The 25,981-nt window shown below is 38.8% G+C and overlaps 1 protein-coding gene and 1 long non-coding RNA gene across 2 annotated transcripts in view; one reads left to right on the forward strand and one right to left on the reverse strand.

The window, feature by feature from the left end:
• Positions 1-25,981, reverse strand: part of LOC148186379 (uncharacterized) — a 97,152-nt gene that overhangs the window by 35,610 nt on the left and 35,561 nt on the right. The window lies entirely within an intron of this gene.
• LOC121959034 (protein Tob1-like) lies at positions 10,634-15,716 on the forward strand. Its single transcript, XM_042508215.2, has 2 exons — positions 10,634-10,879; positions 13,552-15,716. The coding sequence occupies exon 2, from the start codon at positions 13,711-13,713 to the stop codon at positions 14,746-14,748; it is 1,038 nt and encodes a 345-aa protein (XP_042364149.2). The 5' UTR covers positions 10,634-10,879; positions 13,552-13,710; the 3' UTR covers positions 14,749-15,716.

The raw sequence follows: 25,981 nt of genomic DNA on the forward strand, positions 1-25,981 counted from the left end.
GCATGGGGTAATGTGTAAGAATAGTTGCCATGACTACATTGACATCATTTCTGGCAAACAGGATTGAGGGCTTCTCAATAGAGGGTCTGTGCAAATTCTGGCTGTGCATACGCTTTGATTGGAGTTCATGTGAAAAGGCCACGTGTTGAGGTGTATTCCAGCTTGAAATATTCAGGTGTTTCGGTTAATATCTTGCGATGATGATGCATGTTGTGCGCATAATCTGACATCATCCGCTGCAATGCCTTGCCCAGGGACGGATCTCACCCACACAGACGAAGAGAGACGACAGAAATCTGTTTTAAGGAGCATGCAGCGGATGCGGGGGAGAAGGTTACAGTCCAAATGGAAGAGGAGCGGGAGGGGGGTAAAAATACAAATCACAATGACAGGGACAGCCTGCCTACTGTAGCATACCCCATTCAGTATTCATGGAGATGTGGCACATTCCCACTGCAATGGATGGCTCTCACTCCAAAACCCATTCTATCCACAAGCACTGGCTGTTCATTTCAGAGCATAATTGAATTTCTCAAAAAGTCGATCTGACTGCAAGGGCACGGCTTTGCCATGTAGTGCGCTGTCTGAGGGAGGACGGCAGCGAAAGCGCACATCTTGTCTCTGTGCCATGCCAGTGTTATTAAGCTTAACGCAACTCTGTTCTGTTGGCTCATTCATGACACAGCACCCGGCATGCTAAACATAATCCCCCAACATGAAACCAAATAGCAGAGCAGAATGGTATTTAAATAGGAGGAGCACAGCTGATCCCCTATTGTGTAACCTTCCTTCGCCTCCAGATGGCTTGATATGAATCAGACCAGGGGTCAAAACACTGTTACTGGGCTCAAATGTGAAACCGATTGGCTACTACATGGCATGAATACGCTCATTATTCCACATAAAACACCACTTCCTCCCCCCTCTGCAGATGCATGGCAAGTAAGCTCAAGCTTCCCGAGAAATGTCTGTGTTTGTCCATGCATGCAGGTATGAGAGTATGCTGAGGGGGGGCAGCTGTGGTGGCAAATATTACCACTGCTTATATTATTAATGACATTCCTGACACTGGTGTGAAAAAGAGCTCTCTGGCCTCCCTCCGCCTGCCACAGCGTTTGTAAACAACTCAAGAGGAAGCGGCACGCACGGCAACACTCAGGAGGACCGTCATGTACCAGGGCAGGGACTCATTTTGGAAACTTTTAAATGATTTTCCTGTGTAAACAGCTCATACGTGCCGCAGACATCAGCCTGCTTTCATCATCACAGCCAAGTGTTTAAAGACGGTCGTTCCTTTGAATTTAAGGGGGAGAATAAAGCAGGTGCTTGTGCATGTGTGCATGAAGCTATAAATTCCAGTGAGCAGCATAATCTTAGATTGCTATCACTACAGAGCCGCTATGAATACTAATTGAGCACCACCTCCTCTTCCACAGCTAAGACTGTATTTCAATAACAGGGCAGTTAAACTTGTGCTACACGCAGGATCACATTTATCCAGCTGGTAAATGATGTATATGCACAAGAAACTTCTTTATATAATAAATAAGAGAAGGTACCAGCTAAAGAGAACCTTGTGTTTGGAGAAAGGATTAAAAGAAAGAGTACCAGTGCACGGTTCTGCCAAAACTGCACTCAACTGGAACATAAACATAATATTTGAGAGTCAGGTTATCTTACAAAATCATTCAGTACAAAATACAAAATCTCATTTTTTTCTCTTGAACCCTTTGACACCTGGATCGACATCACGTTTCTTGTGTTGCCTTCAAATGCCTTTTACATGTATTTAAACCTTTGAAGCCAAAACAAATTGGTAAAAATTGGTTAAAATAAGAACTATTTATTGCTGGTTTTAGGTAAATTTTTTTTGGTTTTTTTTGTTGTTGTTTTTACGAAATTCTTGCTGACTTGCGGATCATGTCTTAAGTTGCTTACTGCCTTCTTCACATGTTTGTGACAGAAATCAATAGGTTTCAAAGGGTTAAATGCAAAATACTGCCTATTTTTTTTTTTTAGTTGTTAGCATGTTTTTGCAGTCCGATCAGCAGAGTAAATTTAGGCAAAAATCATGTATATTTAACACTTGTACATTATTATTATTGCTAATTGTTAACAGCCGAGAATATTTTTGACTGATTACATGCCGTTCCTTTGAGTAATTTTGCCTCTGTTCAGTTTAATGCACTGCACTCCACCTGGGTACGGTAGGGGCTTGCAAGCTAGCAGCGCCGCTCATTCAGAAATTACCGCCAACACTGGGACATTATTGAGTCATCTTGCAGACTTTCTGACTCCTCTCGACTTGTGCTTCTGTTACACTGTTTTACCATTCATCATTATCCCTTCACTGCACCATATACTGTGACCATCAGACAACAAAGGATAGTCTCAATTTAAGGACAAAAAGTAGCATTACAGTGATCTACTTTACCATCTACTGTGATTGCGTCGACCCCTTTTTCGATTTCCAATCAGGCGTCTACTGTTCAACTTAGATTAAAAGTCAAAAAAGCCTCCAAAATACTTCATCCTGCAACCAATTGATTATTTGGTCAGCGCAACAACCTGTTAACACAACAGTGACATATTATCTTTTAACCCCATGAGGCCTACCATAGACCCACTTTTGTGTTTTTTAGGCAAGGGGGACATGAGAGATAGCAAGTCCACACTATACCTCAAAGCGATAAACATCATGTTAAAGCTGGAAACCTGAAGATTAATTTGAGAATCAAGTTTTCCTGAATCGAGCAAGTTTTCCTGTCATTAATGTGTAGAAACGTGTTTTACTTAGACGACTATTAGAACTTTAAAAATAAAGATTGCAGAGGTGCCTGGTGCGTTAAGATGGAAGTATATGATGGCCAGTCCCATGATCATTTTGGGGTTGATACCATTAGTTTCAGATATTTGGTGCTAAACTTAGGCTTTTTTCACTCTAGGATTGATAAAAAATGGTCAAAAATCCTACCAAATTACCACATTAAGAAAGCAAGACCTCGAGGAACACTGTAGAAAAACTCTAACTGTACTTTGGAATAAAAAAAAACGTTTGACAATTGGAGATTTCTATAAGAACTGCAGTTTTTGGCGACTGGATGGCAAGACCTTCTATGAAAATTGCTTGGAAACCTCCTTGTTGTCAATATACCTAGAAACGCCATTGTTTGAATGCTCCAGATCTGTAGTTTGTAGCCTCATTTCATGAGGCTGTGATTATCCTAGAAGTGACAATTACACATGAATACAGCGGGGCTCATTAAATCCACACAAGGCTCAGCTTTCTAGTCATAGCCAAATTACGCAATTCCAAAAGTGTTCAGGGACCCCAGTATGCAGAAATATTCAAATTCAATAGATAAAAATGACACATTTTTAAAGCATGCAAAAACACTGTGTGATTTTTTGCTAAAAGCTGCGTGGGTTTAGTATAAAGTGCGCATATCTGTAAAGGGGAGACATGACACACTGCAGGAAGATTTCATATAAAATATTGTCTGTAAACTATTGTATCTCAGGCCTCAATAACACCTTTAAAACATTTAAAGATTAAAAGAACATTTATAAAAGAATGATCTGTCACCTCTCAACATCAGCAAAACATCCTCAGAATGTTGCAGTTAAAACATTACATCTGAGTCAGCATTTTACCTCAAAGGTACATTACTTGAAATGATAAACATATTTAAAAGGTTCTTTACATTACATTAAAATGTTTTCATTATTTCATTATTACAACTTGTAGATAATGTTAGCCAGGGGGAACATTCCCTGCTAGCTGGGCAGCAATCGTTTGGAGTGGTGTTTCTGTAAGCGCAGTATTCATGCTCTTTTAGTTTTTGATCTCAAACAACTTTATTTAAATGTCCCAGCTAGTTGCTAATTTTGTTTGCTTGCCATATAGCGTGAAGTCAGTTAATCAGAGCGTTTTTGCTTAAAATACCTGCATTCTGCTGCTGAAACGACGTTGATGAGAGCAATGAGAGTGAACTAAAATAGCTAAGGTTCAGGTTAGGAAACCAAAACAATGAGCTGAAAGATGCTAAAATGCTCTATAGAGCTGAGGGAAGCTGCACAGTCATATGATGAATTGTTAATATAAAAATATTGATTAGAGCAGCTTTAAAAAGGATAAAATATCCAAAAGTTTTTGGTTGTTACTGTGTGCAATATAGCTAAAGATTTATGCTTCTGCACTTAGTTAGAGGTCACAAAATGTTGGGGAAAAAAATTAAGATAAGTGAACCTGTCTTCAAAGAGGCACAGGGTTTAATAAGGAACTGCAGGAAACTTGCAGTTTGTTATAGTAATCTTTTTATTTTGGCCTGTACTTTGAATTGTTCATCTTCTGAGGAAAAAAACAACCAGATGAGAAAGTGCTACACAAGTTGCCATAATGTAAAATTGAAAAGGGTAATAAAGAAGTCTCTGCTTTATCCTGCAGGTGAAAATTCGGAGCTGAAGTTATGAAGAAAGCCCACACGGCAAGTGTAAAAGACAGAAGTCACTTTCCCGAATGCTGCTTGAGCTTTGAAGTCCGCCAGAAAGAACAGGATCTAATAAATCTACCCGAGCTCTCTTAGCGTTAGTCAAATAACCAAAAGAAATGACTGCTGTCTGTGGCAGCTTTCATTATACAGCATGCTCACATGAGCAAAGCTTTTTTTACCACTTCTGTCAGCTCAGTATGCAAGAACCCAATTTCTTTCCTTATAAAATGGCTGATTTTTTTCATTCTTTTCTTGGTAGTAAGCAAACAAAGAGTGGCACATATTCATCTACTCTTGCATTTAATCCCCCCAGGTATTTAGCATGTGATGGGAAACATGTTTTAGTAACTCTATGAAACCTGAAACAGCAAGAAATGTAAAAAAATATATTTTAGAAAAAATTGGAATCATATAAAACATATTTTTAAAAGAAAGTTAGGGAAGAATGTGTAGAAAACTATATTTAAACTTATCATAACGAATATATATTTAGAATTATGTTACAGAATAATAATTACTATTAAGCGCTTTCCTTAGTCTATTTCTTTTTTCCTTTTTTAGCCAGTTTTCTGTATTTTTTTAAATTAATTTCTTTGGTAATTTCTTTGCTCACTTGCTCATTGCATTAGTAATTTTCGAGGCCAATTCTCTGTTTTGTTTTTGTTTTTGTTTTTTGTTTTCTGCTTGTTTGTTTTTTTGCTATTTTTCAGGTCATCAATTTTGTAAAATTGTCAAATTATTATCATAGTTTTCTATTTTTTTGTAGTTCTGCAGTGAAAACGTTATTTGTAATCATCAGCATTGTAAAATTATGTTACTGAATTCTAAAGCACAATTTAATTTTTCTAATTTAAGCACATTTTCCAGGTCATTTCTTTGTTGTTGTCTTTTTTTGCTATTTTAGGTAATTTTATTGTACTTTTTACTAATTTCTTGCTAATCTCTTGGGTTGCTTGTTGCCTTCTGGCAATGTTTTTTTTTCACAGAAATGAAGCGCATTTGCCCAGGTTCCAAAGGGTTTCTACTGAGTGACCACATGTGGGAATTTAGGGGCATGTATGCAGCTACAAAGCCAGAGAAAAGGATTTCACAGATTTGTGCGAGAAGGAGTAAAATGTCGATGTGAACTGACTTCACTACAAAAATGTGTATGAGTCATGCTAAAACAACTCGTTTCATTAGCTGTGTTTACCTCCAGGTCCTAGACAGACAGACTCACAACAACAGGAGGAAACTTTGGCCACTCACCACATCCATACGCTCGTGGAGAATAACAAACAGGTCATTGTTAAGCAGCACCTCCCCACAGCCAAAACTAACACTTACTTACTGAGCAGACACAGTGGGAGAATGAGCAGGGGGGATTCTGGACCTGCTCAAGGTATTTCGTACAGTGCTGGGAAATTTTTTTATTTCTGTTAAATAGTGATACAGCCGAGCACAAATTGAAACATATTTGAACATTTGGTCATAGTCACACATTTCCTGTGCTGTGAGGAAAAAAAACAAAACAAGCCGGACCTACTCTGGTGGCCTTGGTGTGTCTCCAAGGCTCCCACAGTGTGTTAAGTTTGTGCTCAGGTCATCCATCATACAAGATCCTCTGTGGTGGAGGGACTCATCTCATACACCTGCTGAGACTCAATCTGGAGGCTAGAAGAACTCTCCATTGTGCCTGCAGCGTCCTGCAGCCCTCAGGCTATGATCTGACTGCATTTTTTAGCACTTTGTTTATGGCACTGGGACGCGGGACTGAGATAAACTTTGACCAAAGCATTGTAATTAAAAAACAAAAACAAAAAACAATTGAATGGCACTTCTCTTTTTGACCACTCAGAGCACTTTCACACTACAAGTCACATTCACCCATACACACAGAGGCTACTGTTCAAGGTGCCACCTGCTACTCAGTTTGTAAACATTCACACGCACTGAATGGAACAGCTATCAGGAGCAATTTCGGATGCAGTATCTTACCAAGGGATACTTGGTAAATCACCCCATAATCTCTATTTCTACGTATAGGATTAAAGCGACAGCTCCTTTCAAAATAAACAATATTTTTTGTAACGCTATTTATCGGTCTAGATTATTTTGATATGAGTTGCAGAGCGTTGGAGATATATCGGCCGTAGAGATGTCTGCTTTCTCTCTAATATAATGGAACTAAATATCACTGTGCTTGTGGTGCTTTTTTTTTTAACTCATCAGCAATGTCTCCATACAGAAACCATGATCTAGTAACTGTAGATAATCCACAGACCTTGTCGTGAGCAATTTCATGTAGGAACAATTTCTTTTTCTACTAAACTACACCCGCTAACCTTATCATCTCACAGAGGGGAGTTCTCATCAACTGCTAGCTCATGTAGCACCACTGAGCTAATTAACCTCACAGCTCAGCTGAGGAGGATGCCATTAATGTTTAAATTTCACGCTGTCACAAGATAAACCCTTTCATCCATGAGGAGATGCACACTTCCTTCTGCATGTTGATACAGTTGGCAGGTGTAGTTTGGTGGAAAAAAAAGTTCCTACATGCAACTGCACACAACAAGGTCTGTGGATTATCTTCAGTAACCAGGAACTATTATGTTTTCTACCACACTACGCTCACCAACTGTATCAACGTGCAGAAGGAAGAGTGCATCTACTCATGGATGAGAGGATCGTGCTCGTGGCACCGTGAGATGTAAGCATTAGTGGCATCCTCCTCAGCTGAGCTGTAAGGTTAACTAGCTCAGTGATGCTTGGTGAGCTAGCAGTAGACACACACTTCCTTCTGCGAGTAGATATGGTTAGCAGGTGAAGTTTGGTAGAAAGAAAATAGTCCCTATATGAAACTCATCATTTCTTGAAAGACACATTGTTGTTGAGTTTTTTTGGGGTTTTTGCACAAGTTGAGTGCTGTCTAGTTCCATCATATTTTGGAGAAGGCACACATCTCTACAGCCGATATCTCAAACACTCTGCAACTCACAACAAAACAATCTAGATTGATGAAAAGTGCTACAGGTAAAAGGAAAAATGTGTATTTTTAGTTTGGGGTGAACTGTCCCTTTAATGTATATGCACAGAGATCTGCAGACTTGCATGGGGAAAGGAGTAATGCTATGGATACAGAAACAAACTCAAAGAGACAAGAATGATTATAAAAGACTGATGAAACACTCCCGCTCTACTTCTTTTCTCTTTGTACACTATACGTTCTCGTAAAGCAAATGTTCTCACCGGGGATAGAGCAGGCTGTCCAAGGCCACTCTGATGTTTGCTGTAATGTATAATGCACTCTGAAGCGTATATGTTCACTTTAGCTCAGCGGAGAAAGAGAAAAGGAATGTGTTCATCTTTATTTATTTCTTTTATTTCTGCTAGCATGATTTAGTGAGGAACATGACTTGAACAACAGACTATCTAAATGAATTATTATTGATTCAGACCAATCATATACGCCTCTGAAATGATATATACTCCCCTGCTGTTTCCTCTACAGAGCCTGTAAGTAGCAGGCAGCTCTCCATCTGTATAAAACAGCTCTGTAATATAGGACGTTTCTAGAATTTTAGGTGTTTTTCAGGATTTCTCAGATTTAGGACATTTCTTGAATTTTAGGACATTTCCAAGATTAAAGGGCCTATCTTTCTCCAATTTTATGAAATTGCTCGACCTTTAGGACGTTTATAGAATGTTAGGACATTTCTAGGACTTTAAGACATTTCTTGGATTTTAGGACATTAGGGACTCAGCTAGGACCTCTGTCGGGGGTTGCGGGGGATCCTCCACTGGCTCTTTTTTGATAAAAAAAAAACTCTATTTTGATGCTGTTTTATGCACTCTGGCACCTTATGTATACTAAAAGTACAAAAACAATACCCTGTGTGAATCACTTTACTTTTATTTATATTATTATTGATTCAGACCAATCATATACGCCTCTGAAATAATATACTCCCCTGCTGTTTCCTCTAGAGAGCCTGTAAGTAGCAGGCAGCTCTCCATATGTATAAAACCACTCTGTAATATAACATTTACAGATATGATATACACCAAGGATACTCAACTTGCTTTGCTTGCTTGTTTCTAATATTCTAGGATGTTTCTAGGATTGTAGGACATTTCTATGGTTTTAGGAGATTTCTAGGATTTAAGGACGATTCTACAATTTTTATTTTAATTTTTTTTTACCTTACTGGTATTTTAGAATGTTTCTAGGATTTTAGGACATTTCTAGGATTCTTGCAAATTTCTTGGCTTCTAAAATATTTCTAAGATTTTAGGACGCTTCGAGGATTTTACGGCATTTCTAGGATTTTAAGGCATTTCCAGGAATCCAGAACATTTCCAGGATTTTAGGATGATTCTCGCATCTTGGGACATTTCTAGGATTGTAGGACATGCCTTGGATTGTAGGACATGCCTAGGATGTTTTCAAGATTTCGGACATTTCAAGGATTTTAGGACACCTCCCAGATTCTAGGACATTTTTAGGGTTTTTGACGTTTCAAGAATTTTAGGTCATTTCTCTGATTTGAGGACATTTCTAGGAATTTAGGATGTTTCTAGATTTTGAGGGTTTTTTCAGGATTTTCGGACATTTCTTGTCTTTTGGGATGTTTCCAAAATTTTCGGACATTTCTCAGATTTTAGGACATTTCCTGAATTTTAGGACATTTCCAAGATTTGAGGGCCTTTCTTGCATTTTAGGGTACTTTTAGGATTTCAGGATGGTTCTACAATTCTAGGGCATTTCTCAGATTTTAGGACATATCTCTTTTATTTTTTTTTAAGTTTATAGAATTTTAGGACATCTCTTGGATTTTAAGACATTTCTTGGATTTTAGGACATCAGGGGCTCAGCTAAGACCTCTGTTGGGGGTTGCGGGGGATCCTCCACTGGCTCTTTTTTTTTATGAAAAAAACTCTATTTTGATGCTGTTTTATGCACTCTGACACCTTATGTATACTAAAAGTACAAAAACAATCCCAGTGTGAATTTACTTTTATCGTGAATTTGAAAATGTTTCTTAGGGTTAGATTTAGCCAACAGGCTGTAACTTTAGCATCACTGACATGCATTTGAGTGTGTTTTTGACAGCTTGTCTTCACTCCTCCTCCTCCTAGCTGTACAATTCATGTGGCATTGTATTTATTGTGCAAACACAGTGCAGGAGCCCATGTTAGGTAAGAACAGGCTGTGGCGTCAAACACCTTAGGCCTGACAGGGAAGAGCTTAAGCCTTGCACTGTGCAGCTGCTGAAAACGCCACTACGCAGGCACTGAAGAGCTGCTGGGATCTATTGTGTAACAATGCATTTTCACAGTCCACAGACCTTATAATGAGGAGAATTTTATCACAGGTACACTGTGGGAGAATAATGTCAATATTTACACAGATGGCAATTATGCGATTCCATCTGTTGTGTTTAAAAGTGGTGGAAATTGTGCTGTATCATAGGACACCATTCTCAGTAAGGGGAGGCTGGTAGGTTCAGATACACAGCTACAGCTGGCTCAGGGAACATTAAAATGTCATTGGTGAGGAGCAGGAACACAACCAGTGACAGGTGTGTCCCTCCGCCACAGTGATTATCAGGCTGTTTAACCCTTTAGTAGGAAAATCAGAGCCAAATGTGGTTTCATGTCAATGTTGACTTTGGCTGGCAAGTGATTATACAGACTACAAAGCATTATCATCACAATAACCTCCTTGTTCAGCTAAAGGATTCATGCATGACTGAGCACAACCTCTGAGCATAGAGGACCTTTTAAGGCTTGGCACCACACAAAAACAGACGTGCCCACATATCATTCTTTAACCCTTCGACCATGTTGGTGACAGAATTTTTGTAATTGTGTTACATGAATTATATTTTGCCCCAAACACTGCTTTCAAAAGATATTTTAGCTAAAACCTGCTCGAAAAAATAGTCCGGAGCACATGAAAGGCAAACCACTACCGTAAATAGAACCCTGCGGTTGATTGAGTACAAAATCAACCAATCACAGCGGTAGGTGCGGTGGTTGTCGATGACCCAGGTTGCTCTTAGCCAATAGAAACGCATTACTGGGTGTTGACCTCTGCGAGCCGCATCACCACCTCCTCCATGTCCGTGGCGGAGGAGCACTATATAAACAAATCAGCCCAAGTTTTAAAGGGCAGAGTTGTAAAAACTCCCAGGCTGTGGGGAGTTAGCTTGATAGCCTGCGAATCCGGAATTCCTAAACCCCACAGAAGCAAACCCGCCTGGAGCATTATAAAGAAAGACACGACGACGGCAAGAACATTTTGTATCTTCTTTAGGAAGAAACACTAGACGCTGAACGAGCGTAACGTTTGCTGGAGCGGACTCTGGCTTGTGCAAGAAGGATCTGCTGTGAATTTCCATGTAAGTAAATATTAACATAAAATTCGTCTTAAGACTGTGTTAGTCCTAATCTTAAATAGTTTTGCAAAATGTTATTTACTGATTCTCAAACTGTCACTCAGTTGTGTTTTTGAGCGTTGGTGTTATAGTCGAATATTCATAATATAGCTTTAGCTTATTCAAATGCTACGTAGCCTTGCTATCGTTCAACACGGTCGCCAATCCAGATTAAAGCGAGTTTTCTTCGTTTCTCCTCGTTAACAGTGACGTTGCCGTTTGCTCTCAGTGCCAGTTTATCTTTTGGCTTGCTTCACACTATATCACGGCGAAGTAACGCCGATAACCAGCCAGCTAAACATTAACAGTATGTGGCTCCTAGATAGCTAGTAAGCTACATTTCTGTTCACACCCTTCATTAACTTGACCAGCTAATGCTAGTAGCTCGAAGGCGAACGTGACGAGAAAACAAGTGGTGTTTTCAGCTATTTGTTGTCACTATCGTCACGTAAGGAAGCGAACGTCTTTTGCCCAGTTGCAGAAGGAGCTTTATGGTCGTGGTTAGACTTTGAATGTTGATTATGTAACAGCAATTCTCGTCGCGAGCTTGTACGTGCTCCTCAGCCCTCAGTATGGGGGAAAGCACTAGAATAGCTCTTGTTTAGGCGAATAAACAATTCTCCTAATTGGACGCAAGAGGCAGGAGTTTTGCCCGAACATGTCCGCGTGCCAAAAATGTGGCAATCGAAAAAACCATTCATACTTGACACTTGCCATCAGATCCACCGCCCTCCGCAGAGGTCAACCGTGCTTGCGTATTTCTGTCACACTAGAGCGCTGGGGAACACACACTGCTGACACCGTCTCTGAGTCAGTGGCCTCTGTTTATTTATAGCTGTTGATATTGTACAGCTGAGATACAGCACTGTTGAGGGGAGGGGGGAGTGGACGAGGAAGACAGAGCAGCAGAAGCTAATACAGATGAAATGTGTCATCGTAATGTTGTTTAACCCTATGCAGTCTGAGCAAAATGGCTTTTGATTTTATTTTTTCAAAAACATGGGAAGAAAGCAGTGAGCAAATAAGTAAGACCAACGAATCAGCAAGAAATTAGTAACAAATACAAAAAATACCTGAATAAAGTTTTTTTTTTGAAAAAGAGAAAGTTAGTCATAGCAAACACGATTAAAAAAAAATTCTGTAGCATAGTTTTAATTTGATCATAATAAATGTATTTTTCCCTAAACATTTTTTTCAAAATCCACTAATTTCTTGCAATTTATGGAACCTTGCTGTAGCAAGTTGCACTGTGTTTAACTCTTTGTAACTTGAGCAAATTGGCTTGATTTCTTTCAAAAACATGGGAAGAAGGCAGTGGGCAAAGAAAGAAGAAATGACCCAAACATTAGCAAGAAATATAAGTAACAAATACAAGTGAATTACCTAAAAATTAGTTGTTGTTTTTTTAAAAAAAAAAAAAAAAAGAGCAAGAGAGCGAAAGAAAAAGACCTTTTTAAAAATAAACAAAGCAAACAAAACCTGGTTAAAGTGCCTTAGAAATTGCAATAACTCCTTAACATAATTTTAATTATGTAACTGCGATCATCAAAATACTTTTTGTTTTGTTTTTTCATTTGAAAAGTAATAATTTCTATATCTACTAATTTCTTGGAACATTTCTGACTAAGTTGCTCTGTGTTTAACCCTTTGCAGTGTGAGCAACTTGGCTTGATTTCTCTCAAAAACATTGGAATTAAGCAATGAGCAATGTCATTTTGATCATTCTAAATATAATCTTTTCTTTTTTTCCTATACATTTTCCATAACTTTTAAAAAATGATCAATATTTCTGTGAATTTATGTGAGGTTTTCAGCCTCAGTTACATATTTTTAAAAATGTCATTGAAATAATTCTAAATGTCATTTTGGTCATTATAAGTTTTTCTTTTTTATATCAGTTTTTCTCTAGATTTTTCTTTTTTTCCTATACATTTTCCCTTGCTTTAAAAAAAATATCATTTTAGTGGTGTAGCTGAGGTTTTAAGACAGAAAACTAACACATTATGTGTGTTTTTAGGTACTTCTGTCAGACCTAGAAATATTCCCTTTACAGCAACTTAACCTTTTGCAAACTAGACAAATTGGCTTAATTTCCTTAAAAAAAAAACATAGGAAGAAAGTAATTAGCAATAATGGATGAAATGACCCCAGGAATTAGCAAGCAAATAGTAAAAAACCTCAAGAAAATTAGCAAACAAAAAGAAATGGATGTGAAAAACAATAAAAACAAAAACAGGGAAATGAAAAAAACTGCATACAATTTATTTGGTTTTTTTTTTTATTCTATAAAATTACTCAAAATATATACAATTATGATAATAAGAAATTGTCTGGAATTTTTCCTTGTTTTTTAAATCTAAATTTATTTTAAAAATATTTTTAAATCTACTTATTTCTTTAAATTTGTGGAACATTTCATACCAAGTTGTTCAGTTCCTTTTTCACATGTTTTTGAAAGAAATTGCACCAGTTTGCTCTGTGTTAAAAGGTTTAAATACTTGTGAAAGGCATTTGAAAGCAGCACAAGAAAAGTGATGTCGTTCCAGGTTTCAAGGGATTATTTTGATCTTGTTTTTGGCTTACACAAACAGCTACATGCACTAAATGTTTTTTTTTTTTTTTTTGCTCTGTTCCAGGATCCTAAACCTCACCCTGTTGCAGGAAGGATATTCATTTTGGCAACAAGCGCTGAGTTTTTTCATCAAAAAGACCGCTGCTGCCGTGGAAGTTTTTGCAACGCTCAGAACAAGCAACTCTGTGACGAAAAAAGAATCCCCCTTGCCACTGAAGCAGCTATGCAGCTTGAAATTCAAGTAGCACTCAACTTTATAATTTCCTATTTATACAACAAACTCCCTCGACGACGTGTGAATATCTTCGGCGAAGAGCTCGAGAGGCAGCTCAAGAAGAAATATGAAGGCCACTGGTATCCGGATAAGCCATACAAAGGTTCGGGGTTCAGGTGCATCCATGTAGGGGAGAAGGTGGACCCTGTGGTGGAACAGGCAGCCAAAGAGAGCGGGCTGGACATTGAAGATGTCCGGAATAACCTCCCTCAGGACCTTAGCGTGTGGATCGACCCATTTGAGGTTTCCTACCAGATCGGGGAGAAGGGACCGGTCAAGGTGCTATATGTGGATGATAACAATGAGAATGGGTCCGAGCTGGACAAGGAGATCAAGAACAGCTTTAATCCGGAGGCACAGGTCTTCATGCCAATCAGCGACCCTGTCGGGGCTTCCTCGGAGTCCAGCTCCCCCTCGCCACCTTTCGGGCAGTCCGCTGCTGTGAGCCCCTCTTTCATGCCACGCTCCACCCAGCCCTTAACCTTCACCACTGCCACCTTCGCTGCCACCAAATTCGGCTCCACTAAGATGAAGAGCAGCGGCCGCGGCAACAACACCAACAGCGGCGGCGGCAGCAGCAGCAGCAGCAAGGTGGCCCGCACGTCCCCGACCAATAACTTGGGTCTGAATGTCAACAGCCTACTGAAGCAGAAAGCCATCTCCACCTCCATGCACTCACTGTACGGGCTGGGCCTGGGTCAGCAGCAACAGCAGCAACAACAGCAGCAGCAGCAGCAGAAGGCGTCTGCGCTGTCCCCGAACGCCAAGGAGTTTGTGTTCCCCAGCCTCCAGGGCCAGGCCAGCCCTGGAGCCGTGTTCCCCGGGGAGAACTCCCTGGGTCTCGGCCCCCTGCAGTACAACAATGCCTTTGACGTGTTCGCGGCCTACGGAAGCCTCAACGACAAGTCCCTTATGGACGGCCTCAATTTCAGTCTGAGCAACATGCAGTATTCTAACCAGCAATTCCAGCCAGTCATGGCTAACTAAAACTTCATCATCCAGATGTTATTTATGAATGACGGTGGCTCAAAGAGAAGGAAAAACAAAACGCACACTTAGAGAACTGGACTTTCAAGGATATACTGTCTAGTCAGTCAAGCGCATGTGCCCAAGGGTGTTTTTACCGTGCCCCCTTGAGTTTGTTTCTACTAAAAAGCTTGTTGTACAAACACATCAAAGCTTGGTTACTTCAATTCAACATGCATCATTGTTTTTCTTTTTCCTTTACGCCAACCAAGCACAAAATTTTTTACCATGTTGAGAAAATACTCCAAAAAAATGTAAAAGGAAAAAAAATACAAGCTTCAAGTTTTGGCCTCTTACAGTATTTTACAGGTGGTAAGACAAGGCTGATTTTTATGAATTGGCACTAAAAAGTGGGGTTACTTGGTCTTTTTCTAATTGTATAATTTAATTTAGTACAGAGTTTGTAAGATATCAGAGTATATATTGTTTCTATGACATGGTGTTGCATTTATATCTTTTTACTACTCCAGTGATCTGTGATGGCTGCAGCAGCTTTTCCTTATTTTTTTCTTTTTTTAAAGATAATTGTTAAAGAAAACCATCTTTAAAAAAAAAAAAATACACGAAATATTCTAAAGATTGTGTACAGAGTATTCCTTAGTGGTGGAATTCAAGTGTAGGAATATTTGCTTTTTTTCTGAAAGATGAATTGTATTTTCTGTTAAGAGGTTAAAAAAGATTTTGCTATACAATGGACAAAATGTAATCGTATGAATATTAATTTTGTACCTACATTGTGCAATACTTGATAAAAAATACGGTATAACAAAGTATTTTGAGTCAGTGTCTTACATGTCAAGAGGGACTGAAATAGTTTATATTGTTAAGTTTGTATTAAATGCTTAAAAATTATATGCTTGTCTTTATTTTTTTTAATTTCATATTTGCACCCTGGTCTTTTTAATAAAATAAACTACAGTTGAACATGATCTGTGGAAAGCGCACTTATTTACTGCTGCTTTTAAACCCTTGTATTTTTAATATTTAACCAGTAGCAGACTTCACCATTGGGCAACCCTCTGCCTGAGCAGATAACAGAATTGATTAGGGGTCGACATTATCAGCCTGGCTGATTATTGGGGCAGACATTTGGCATTTGGCCGATTATCTGTATTGTGTTTTATTTGTATCGTTGCCAATAAAATTAATTAAATACAAAGAAAACTTCAGCATGGGAGGAACTTCTCCTTTTGTAAAACCTCAGGGAGCTATTTTTATTATTTTTTTATTAAAATTTATATTAAAAAAAGAGTTGCTAGAAACTTGTGTAAAATGTTGGACGTTTCAGTTTTGATTAAATATGTATCAAAGGCATTTACAGTTTTGTGTTGGAGTTTGTTACATTCCAAAATCTAAATATTGACATATTTGAATTTTTGTTGTAAATGCATATCAGTTCTAAATATTGGTCTCATTAACTCTCTTAAACCTGGATCAACATCAGTTTTCTTGTGCTATGTTCACCTTTTACAAGTTAAATGAGCCTTTGAAAACTGAGAAAATGAATTTCATTTCTTTGAAAAAACGGAAGAAAAGACAATGACCAACTTGACAAGAAATGTCCCACAATTTGCAAGAAATGTTACCTCAAAATGTGTTATTTTTAAAGGAGAGGATTATTAGAAAATAATCCCCCCAAAAAGAAAAATGTCCAGAAAACTATAATAATAATAATAATAATAATATTATATTTTAATTTTTTTTTTTACAGAGAAAACAAATACGTAAAATAGACATATTTTATTTTCAACACTTTTTCTGGTTTGTTTTTTATGTTGTTTTTTTTTTCCATCCGGTAGTCTTGTAAATTTTTTACTTTTGTTTTTGCTATTTTTTTGGGTAGCAAGTAGCTACCCTATATTTTTGAAGGAAACCAAAACAATTTGCTTGAGTTTCAAAGGGTTAACTTGTAATAACTTGTATTGGCCCTGAAAAACCACCGTCTAGCCTGTCCACCGCTGGTATTGAGCTGCTATGCTGTCCTGAAGGCAACTTGAGGTTAAAAATGAAGACTTGACTCTGCAATCTGTCTCTGTGGCAACATAAAGCCTGCAGCTTACGTACTGTAAACTTTGGATCTGCTCAGGGTTTAAAGGTGGAGGTGACGGTCACGGGAGTAGCCACGTGACAGGTGGAGCGTTATTTATGACCTGTCACACTGAAGCAGTATGAGGCATCACGATTCACTCAGCTGTCAGCTGTGTCTGTGTATCTCAGGGCAGGTATATGTGCTGGTGTGCTGGTATGTTCACAGGCTCCAACACATCAGTGACAGTAAGCGTATGGGAGAGTGCTGTAATCACACTGCTTGGGCTATCATGGGCTTGGATGTCATGTGAAGGAAAAGGGAGTAAAGAACAAGCCAAATATTCACCAAGAGTTACACTTCCAACAGCTTAACTCACCAAACACATCATCACATTTGCAATTCTGATTGGCTCAAATATGTGAGGAGGACAAAGCTTGTGTGTTTTAACGCTTAAACAGTTCCTCCTCCCTTTTTTGTTAAAGACTTTGTTAGGTACACAGAAGTGTCATCATGACTGAGCAAACCGAGCCAGCTCAACACACCTAAAGCCTGTTATAAATAGCTATAAAAATGTAAATTTTCTGAAACCTTAGGGACTGTTTGGTGCATTTTACACGCTTTTCATTCTTCATTTTTTGATCATTTTGGCTGTGTTCGTGCATATTTAGGCACACATTTGGGCAAGATTGTGTATTTTTGTCTTCCAGCTCAGCTCCCACAACAAGTCTAAAATAAACTGTGTCAACAAACTTGTTGTAGTCATACTGTCATGTGCAATGCCATACTGAAACCCATTCAAACTGTTATTTTTGATTCCACAGCCATCAAAGCATAAAAATGCACAATGTATTATTTCTGGGTGTCATTCTGGGTTTTTGCCTTGGAATTTATAATATTTACAATTGTCCACCTAATGATATCATTTTTATTTAATTTTATTTATTTATTTATTCATTCATTTATTATTTATTTTACCATCTATAAAATACATGCAGTTTCCACTAGGTGAACTGTCAGTGTTGCTGCAAATGATTGACATATCCCAAGCTGTAATAATCAAAAAAAAATCTACTTTGCATGCAGTATATTTAAAATAATTTCTTTTTTATCTGAAAACATAGTGGCATCATGACTAAAAACCTGGCTAAACCTGGTTAAAAAATACACTTAAGGAAAGTAGAAAAATAATATTAATATATCATTTGCTTTTTTGTTCGTTTTTTCTCTCGTATTTGGGCCACAAAATGTTATTTGAATGAAAACATATGAGGAGTTTAGAGGGAAAATCCCTTTTTGCTAAAACTGCTAAAATATACATCTGAACTGCAGCCAGACTCTGTTTGTTTTGTAAAGGCTCACATTCCAAAAAGATAAAGGATGCCTGGTTTTATCTTTATCTTATCCTCTTATCTTTATCTTGTGCTGTTTTTCATAAACTTGTATTATAGTTATTATGTAAACTTTTAATCTAATGTAGATGTAATGGCATAAAAAGTATTCCCTCTGAATGAGTGGAGTATAAGTACCAGTATGTAAAATGGAAGTAAAGTTTAGCTATTGTTTTGTATTTAATTACACTGAATTTGAGTACTGTTCAACTGCATTTCTGTGTCATCATGTAAGCTAAAACACTTAATATGGCCTGAGAGTATACATTTCCTTCCAAATTCTGTTTGCAGTAATCTAAATCTTAGTTTAGATTGGTGTGGCAAATAAATTGCTCACAATCCCAGACGTTGCAAATGAATTCCTCCGGTGCTCGGGGGAGTAGCTCGCAGAGGATTAGATGGAAAAGCGATTTTTGTGAGTTGCGTTCCACCCCTGTAAGACACAGTTGCAGTTAAAACATTCCTAGTTGAAGCTGTGAGTAATGTCAGTGCCTTTGTGCTGAGGGATACCAGTCTCTGCTTTCATAACTGGTTTCTTGTCAGATAACACACCCTTTGTGGTTGATTGGTTACAGCATTGATACTCAACGTCCGACACGCGGGCCAATCTGGCCCCACAACCATTTTCTAATTCACAATAAGAATTCACACTGGGAATTGTTTTTTGTTCTTTTAGTACACATAAGGTGCCAGAGTGGAGAGGTCCTAGCTAAGCCCCATATGTCCTAAAATCCTAGAATGAAATCCTAGAAAAAAAAAAACAGAAATGTGCTAATATCCCAGAAAATGTACTAAAATCCTGAAATGTCCCAAATTCCTGGAAATGTCCTAATATCCTGGAAATATCCTAAATTCAAAAAAAATGCCATAAAATCTTAGAACTGTCCAAAAATCCTAGAAATGTCCTTAATTCCTAGAAATGTCCTTAAATCCTGGAAATGTCTTAGAATCCTTAAAATGTCCTATAATCCTTGATAAAATCTGAAATCCTTTAAATGTCCTAAAATCCAAGAAACATACAAACACCCTAGAAATGTTCTAAAATACTAGAAACATCCTAAAATCCTAGAAATGCAAAAAGATCCTGGAAATATCTAAAAGGTCTAGAAATGTCCTAAAGTCCTAGAAAGATCCTTAAGTCCAAAAAATGCCATAAAATCCTAGAAAGGTCCTTACATCCTCAAAACATCAGAAAATTCTAGAAATGTCTTCTAATCCTGGAAAAGATCTAAAATCCCGGAAATGTCCTAAAAGCCAAGAAATGTGCAAATATCCTAGCAGTGTCCTAAAATCCTAGCAGTGTCCTAAAATCATAGAAATGTCCTAAAATTATAGAAATGTCCTAAAATCCTAGACATGTCCTAAAGTCCAGAAAATGCCATAAAATCCTAGAAGCGTCCTTAAATCTGAGAAACGTCATAGAATCCTAAATATGTCTTCTAATCCTGAAAAAGATCTACAATCCTAGAAATAAGTACAGGGCTGCTGTGAGGCCCCTGGCCTCCTGTCATTTTGCAAGAGTGGCCCCCAGGTAAAGCAAGTTAGGTATACCTGGTGCACGGGCTAGAACTGTGCACACTTCTTTAGGATGTATTAAAGTGTCAGTACACTGTGGTGGTACTAAGGTGCAGATCCAGTCAGTCGCTATTTTTGGAACTCCCAAACCAAAGTCCATTGCATTGTGTGCTCTGCTGTAATTAACTGGGTCGGTCTGTACCAGATAAACTATTTTAGTCCTCATCCCAAATAGTGACTTTTCAATACAAGTCTTGCAAGCCTTGCAGTCCAAGTGGAAAACTATATCCAAAGCGCACACACCAACTCACACACACACAGTTCCACATGACCACCTCAGCTCTCTGGGATAAACAGGCCCACAGATGGTCTGGTGTCACACCAGCTGGGAGACTCCCAGGGTGTGGGGTGTTGCCTTGCTGTGACTCCATCTTGTCTGTTCCACAGTGTGCTCTCCCTCTGCCTCACAGAGATGCATTCCTGACATGAGCTTTACATATTACACAAAAGTGCTTATCATACTGAATCTCTCACACACCCTGCAGAGTTACTGCGCTCAACATGCAGGACTTTTGTTTGTTCTTGGGTGTTTCTCAGACTCAGGGAAAGCTGTATTTAAAGGCAGAGCTGCAAAGAATACATGGAGACAAAAACACGGCAAAATAACAATGTTCTACTTTTTTTGTGTGTGAAATGCTAAAATTTAAATTCTAAATTTTACTTGGTTAGATGAGAAGATTAATACTCTCGAGTGACAAATACAAAGCTACAGTCAGCAGCCAGTTAGCTTAGCTTAGCATAAAGGCTAGGAATGGTGCAACAGCTAGCCTGGCTGTGTCTAAAGGTGGCACCAGCACTGTTAGAGCTAGTAAAAGAAAAGACATAATTTGAATTTTATTTTAAAAAATGAATATATAATGGAGACTGTGCTAATCCCCACTCCTTTGGAATGGACAGTCAAACTGTCGGAGTCAGCATGGAGTCAACTGTCGCTTTCTGCACTCCCTCAAGAAATAAAATATAATTTTTGGTAAAAAATGAAAAAGCAGATAAAACGAAACACAGGCCAAAGGGTCTACAGTATGCACAATAAAGCTGACGTAAGTGGACTACTACTTCACCTGGTGATCCAGACAGAAGACAGTAAAATAAGGGAGCAACACTGTTCTTATAAAGCAGAGTAAACAGCAAAAGCAGCATGTGTATACATTCAATACACCTTCAGTAGCTAGCGTAACATAGGAGTGCTAACTACGTAAAACATATATATTTCCTCTGAACCTTTCATGGTAATGAGATACATTCCCCAAGGCACAACATTAGCTATAACTAGCTCGAAATCCACAAAACCGGCCTGAAAATAATGGAAATCTAAAACAACTGCACAAGAGTCTCTGGAGTAGAACCAGATGCCAATTTTACGCTATAATTATCAGGTCTGCATTTGAGGGAAATTTAAACACTTCAAAAAGTGTTCTTTGCTTTCTTTCCAAGAAATGCATGAGCAGAATGATGCCACTAACATGTCTGTACATGAAATATGAAGCTGGAGTCCGCAGCAGGTTAGCGTAGCGTAGTGTAGTGTAGCGTAGCTTAGTGTAGCGTAGCTTAGCATAAGGATTAAAACGGGGAAACAGCTTTATAGCATAATATTGCAATATTTTGTATGCAATACATGGGCAAAAAGTAATATTTTTTGTATTATATAAATTGTTGATATTGCAAATACGAATAGAACCTTTGGTTACCTACCAGAATAATAAAATCAATTCTTTTAGTCAACTATATAAATATAAATTCTGAAGCGAGAAGAACACACAGAAAAATTATTATTAATTATTCAATAAAAAAGACGTTGACAAAGTCTTCCTTTCAATGACTTATATCAATCAATCAATCACAATATATCGCAGTACTTGGTATATGGCAAAACATTTAAAATTGTGTTTAAGTTGAATCGTGACCTAAATAGTGTGATAATATCATATAATGGGCATCTGGTGATTCCCACCCCTAGTAATTAAAAGGTTGGTTTTTTTTTTAAATTCGCATTTGCATAATTACATAATTTTTTTCCAGCCTAAATGATATCATTTGACGCAATACATTAAGTGTAATTTACCTTTCAACTGTACAGGAATAGTTCAACATTGTGGAAATTCACTCTTATATCTGTACACTAATTATGAAGCTGCTTACAATTATTACTGAGGCAAACTGCCACGGAAAGAATTAGGCTGAATTGTGTCGCCACAGTGGCAGCACGCACAATCACACATTTTAAGCCCCAATTTGCAGATCCAAATGGCTGATATGCTGTAAACACTGTGTTTACAAGGCAAAGGGCAAGCCAGAGTGAGTCATGCTAACGTGCAGATGATACATTTCAATTGTGTTTTAACACAGTGCTGCGTATCACAAGGCTTCCAGCACGGACAGATGGGTCCAAGTATTTCAGCGTGATGCCAGGGAACAGAGAGAGGAGCTTGGAGGGAAATCCAGCATGTTTTGGAATGTAGTTGATAGCAGATGAGGATTTTAGATCAGTGGGCCAGAGGTGAATCTGGTGTAAAATCAAGAAGAAAATGACAAGCTTTCCCTTCTGTCACAAGCCTCTTTTACACTGCCTGTTAAAGCTGGAATATCACACCTTGCTGTTCTGTATAAAAGGTACAATCACGGAATGGGGGAGCAGAGTTATCTTGCCTTTGAGCCAGATTGGTGTCTATGTAAAATGGACAGCCGGCAGGACGGAACTATGGGCAGGATGGTTGTGACAATTTGGCGGCATTTATGCGACCGTGGGCGATTTACAAAGCAGCTGACAGCAGTTAACGGCTAACTCAAAGAAGAGGAACAGCCACCGTAGATGTCCACATATTGGGAAAACGATAAGGTTTGGAAGCTCTTTACCCTCCATATAACAGGGAGGGTAAAGGTAAAGTTACTGCTATGTTACTATTTTGAAAGTGCTGCCAACGCATATATCACACTCTGAAATAAAGGTTAGAAAAAGGTTCATACTAAAGGGCTGAATTTCTACTCAACATAATTTGCTTCTGAAAAAGCACCTTTATTTCTAAGAACACAACAAACATATCAACAGATCTGCTCTTTTTTTACAGAGGTGTGATTGGCTGATAAACACTATGATGTCACCACTAAAATAAGAAATTATTCTCTCTGTTGCAGCTACAGTATAAATAAAACTGACACAGTAAAAACGGAATCAAACATTTTCTTAAAACTGATCTGTTGCAGCTGAGCTTGAGTCGAGTGTGAATATGTCACACTCACGGCAGATGCTGTGTTACGTCATGCAGTCATGCCTCTCTTGATTCCATGAGGCCAGCATGCTGTCTTTAATCATACACCTGCTGGCGTCATTTAATTCTGTGTAAAAAAAAAAAAAGCAAAGGAGGCCTAAAGAAGGGACTTTTGAGCAGATCTTAAGTGCGATCTGTGGGCTGAAGAGTGCGGATAGGTGCCAGTAGGTTTTGACCTTGATCAACAAGTCTATATTAAGCCTCTGATCAGAGCTGTTGCCTTCATGAGCGTTAGGAAGTGAGATTTGCACCTGTTCCTGGTTATTGAGTTTGGCATGTACAGTATGCCGGTGACATTTCAGGAGGCTCGTGGGCCAAAGATACCGCCACGCAAGCAGGGAGCACATCTGCAATTCAAGGAAGCTCAACATTTCACTTGATTGAGAGAAAAATAAAAGAAAGACCAGAGAGGAGAAGAGATAAAGAGGATATAAAAAAAAGCCCCATCCAGTCTGTGTTATTCGCTGATAAACCCAGAGCTGAGACTTTAATGAATACAGGCTGTGCTGTGTTTGGCCAGGACAGAACCTCAGTCAGTCGCCGCTTTCAAGTGCTGCCAAGTCATTTTAGTGGGGATCATCCATTCCACCCTATTCTTATTCCAAGCCAGACAATCACTCAACCTAAAAGCACCACATCTCAGCAGTATGGAGTCATAATCCATATTTCATTGTGGCTCTATAAGCTGGAGAGGGAAGGGGAGAGCTGGATGCATTGTTGCTGTGGCGCTCTCTCTCTCTCCTCCTCTGCCTCTGTTTGTTTTGGTTTGCAGGCGCAGCTGAAGGTTACAGTACCGAAAGGGTGTTGCACACTTCAATAGGTTTAAAAATAGACCTTGCAGGGTTTCTGCGTCATCGTAGGAGAATCCTCGCCTCTCACACTACCCCTCCTCCCTCCCTCCCTCCTCCCACCAGCCAACCATGCCTGATCTTCAGCAGGGACTACTTGTATGCTAATACGGCATGGAAGAATTCTTTCCTCTCGCACCTGCATCATAACTCGTGCTGACGTAACGCCCGGAGAGGAACGAATACCCTTTTGAGGAACCTGGGTGGGACCTGCTCTAGAGTTATGTATGGTACTTTGCCCTCTCAAGTCAGAGGCATGAAGAGAAGCTGGAAAAGCAGGAAGAAAGGTTTAAAAAAAAAGACAGAGACAAAAGGAGAGAGATAGACAGATGTTTTGCCAACTATACTGATGGTAAACCATGTAGCCATGACAACACATTTCCTTCACCTTTTCATGCTGATAATGGCTTGCTGAAGCAGAAAGGAGTGCACTGGCTGTTGAATTAGGTCTGGGCAACTCACCAAAGGCAAATAAATGCACTGAAAATGTCTTGCCTTCGCAGGTATAACCTTGTTATTATTGTGAGAGGTTGAGAAAACACTTCAGGGTCCCTAAAGTATTGGCTCTGATTATCATGTTATATATTATATATACAGATAATTAGGACGGAAATGACAGTTTCAGGAGTTTCAGCAGATCTTTCTACTGTGGTAGAAAGTGTTTTTTTCCCTCCATTGTTTTTATTAAAGGGATCTAAATTGCTTTCCTTTATTTTCTGTCAGATAGAGTTTCAAATAACGACCTAAACCTATGTAGAAATAATCCCTGTGATCAAAAACTGTTCTGAATGCTGTTTACAAGTTTTTTTCTACCTTTAAGATGAGCTTTTGATAAATTTCTTTATGTGGTCATCTGCTCCAGGCACACTTCTGCAAGTGTTCACAGTACATTACCAACACTGCTACATGTAGCAACATGCAGATGTCAAGGAAATATGTAATCTGGGCATTTCATTTTCCCACAATTTTGTAACATATTCTTGCTGGAACACGTCAATTTGTGTTTTGGAGCTTTTATTGGTGCTTTTTTATGAGAGAAAGTGCCACTATACAGTCATTCCCTGGCTGCAAGGGCACTGCTACATGTAGCTACATGCTAACATCAGACAAACATGATATCTTGGTTACTGATGTTGTTATACTATACTATACTACATGTATGTATGTATACACACACGCACAAAGACACAGAAACACAGTATTGTATGAATGAAACCCAGCCCTGACCTGCTACACTATAATAAAATATTATAAAGCATGGACCCAAATGTGAGCAGGTCCTCGGATGGGTCCTAGAGTCGAGTAGAACTGTGTGGACCTTTAACTCTTGTAAGACCTTGCTTGAAGGTGTGTTTACAGACAACCAAAAGTGGGAGTTGATGGAGATGGGTTTGCTGTAATACAACTCTCTTTCACACTGCTCTGATATCTCTCCCTCTCTATTCCCGACTCCTCCAAACCCCATCATTCTCTCCAGAGCCTGGGAAGTTTCTCCTGTATTTGATGTTCCCCGTCTGTGTAATTTAATCTCAGTGATTCCCTGCAGCTCTCTCCGACCATAAACCTCTGCTCTAATAATAGGAAGCCCAGGCACAGTCTCCTCTCTAATCTCTGCCTCTCTGTGTGGAACTGCTCTTGCCTCTGCGCCATAGAGATAAGGCTGCATTTGTTTTGGCCAGGCTAGCTTTCACTCACAAATTGCAATAGTGATACAGAATCAGGGAAGAGGGAGGGACGGGTGGTTCATATAAGGAATACCAGACCCCTAAACCATTCATGTTTAGTGCAACTTTACTGTGCAGACTTTCTATTGTGCTCGCTATCAAGAGACTGATACGGCACAAGTACATGTTACAGTGTTAAGTGCAGCATTAAGACATGAGAGAGGAATTTAAGTTGACTGATAAATAGTTAAGAAATTTTTCTGTTAGCTTTCAAAGCTCTGTCATATGTGTCCAGAGAAGTCTACGTCCCTACAATCAGCACAGTTTCAATGTCAACAACCAAGATTGGAGTCATCAACTCAATACCCAGCTAGCAATTTTTGGTTCTGAAAACAACTGAGAACAGTACAATGCAACCACTGAA

This window comes from Plectropomus leopardus, chromosome 19, assembly GCF_026936395.1.
Source record: "Plectropomus leopardus strain MGB_pleo_1.0 chromosome 19, ASM2693639v1, whole genome shotgun sequence".
Lineage (NCBI taxonomy): Eukaryota > Metazoa > Chordata > Actinopteri > Perciformes > Serranidae > Plectropomus > Plectropomus leopardus.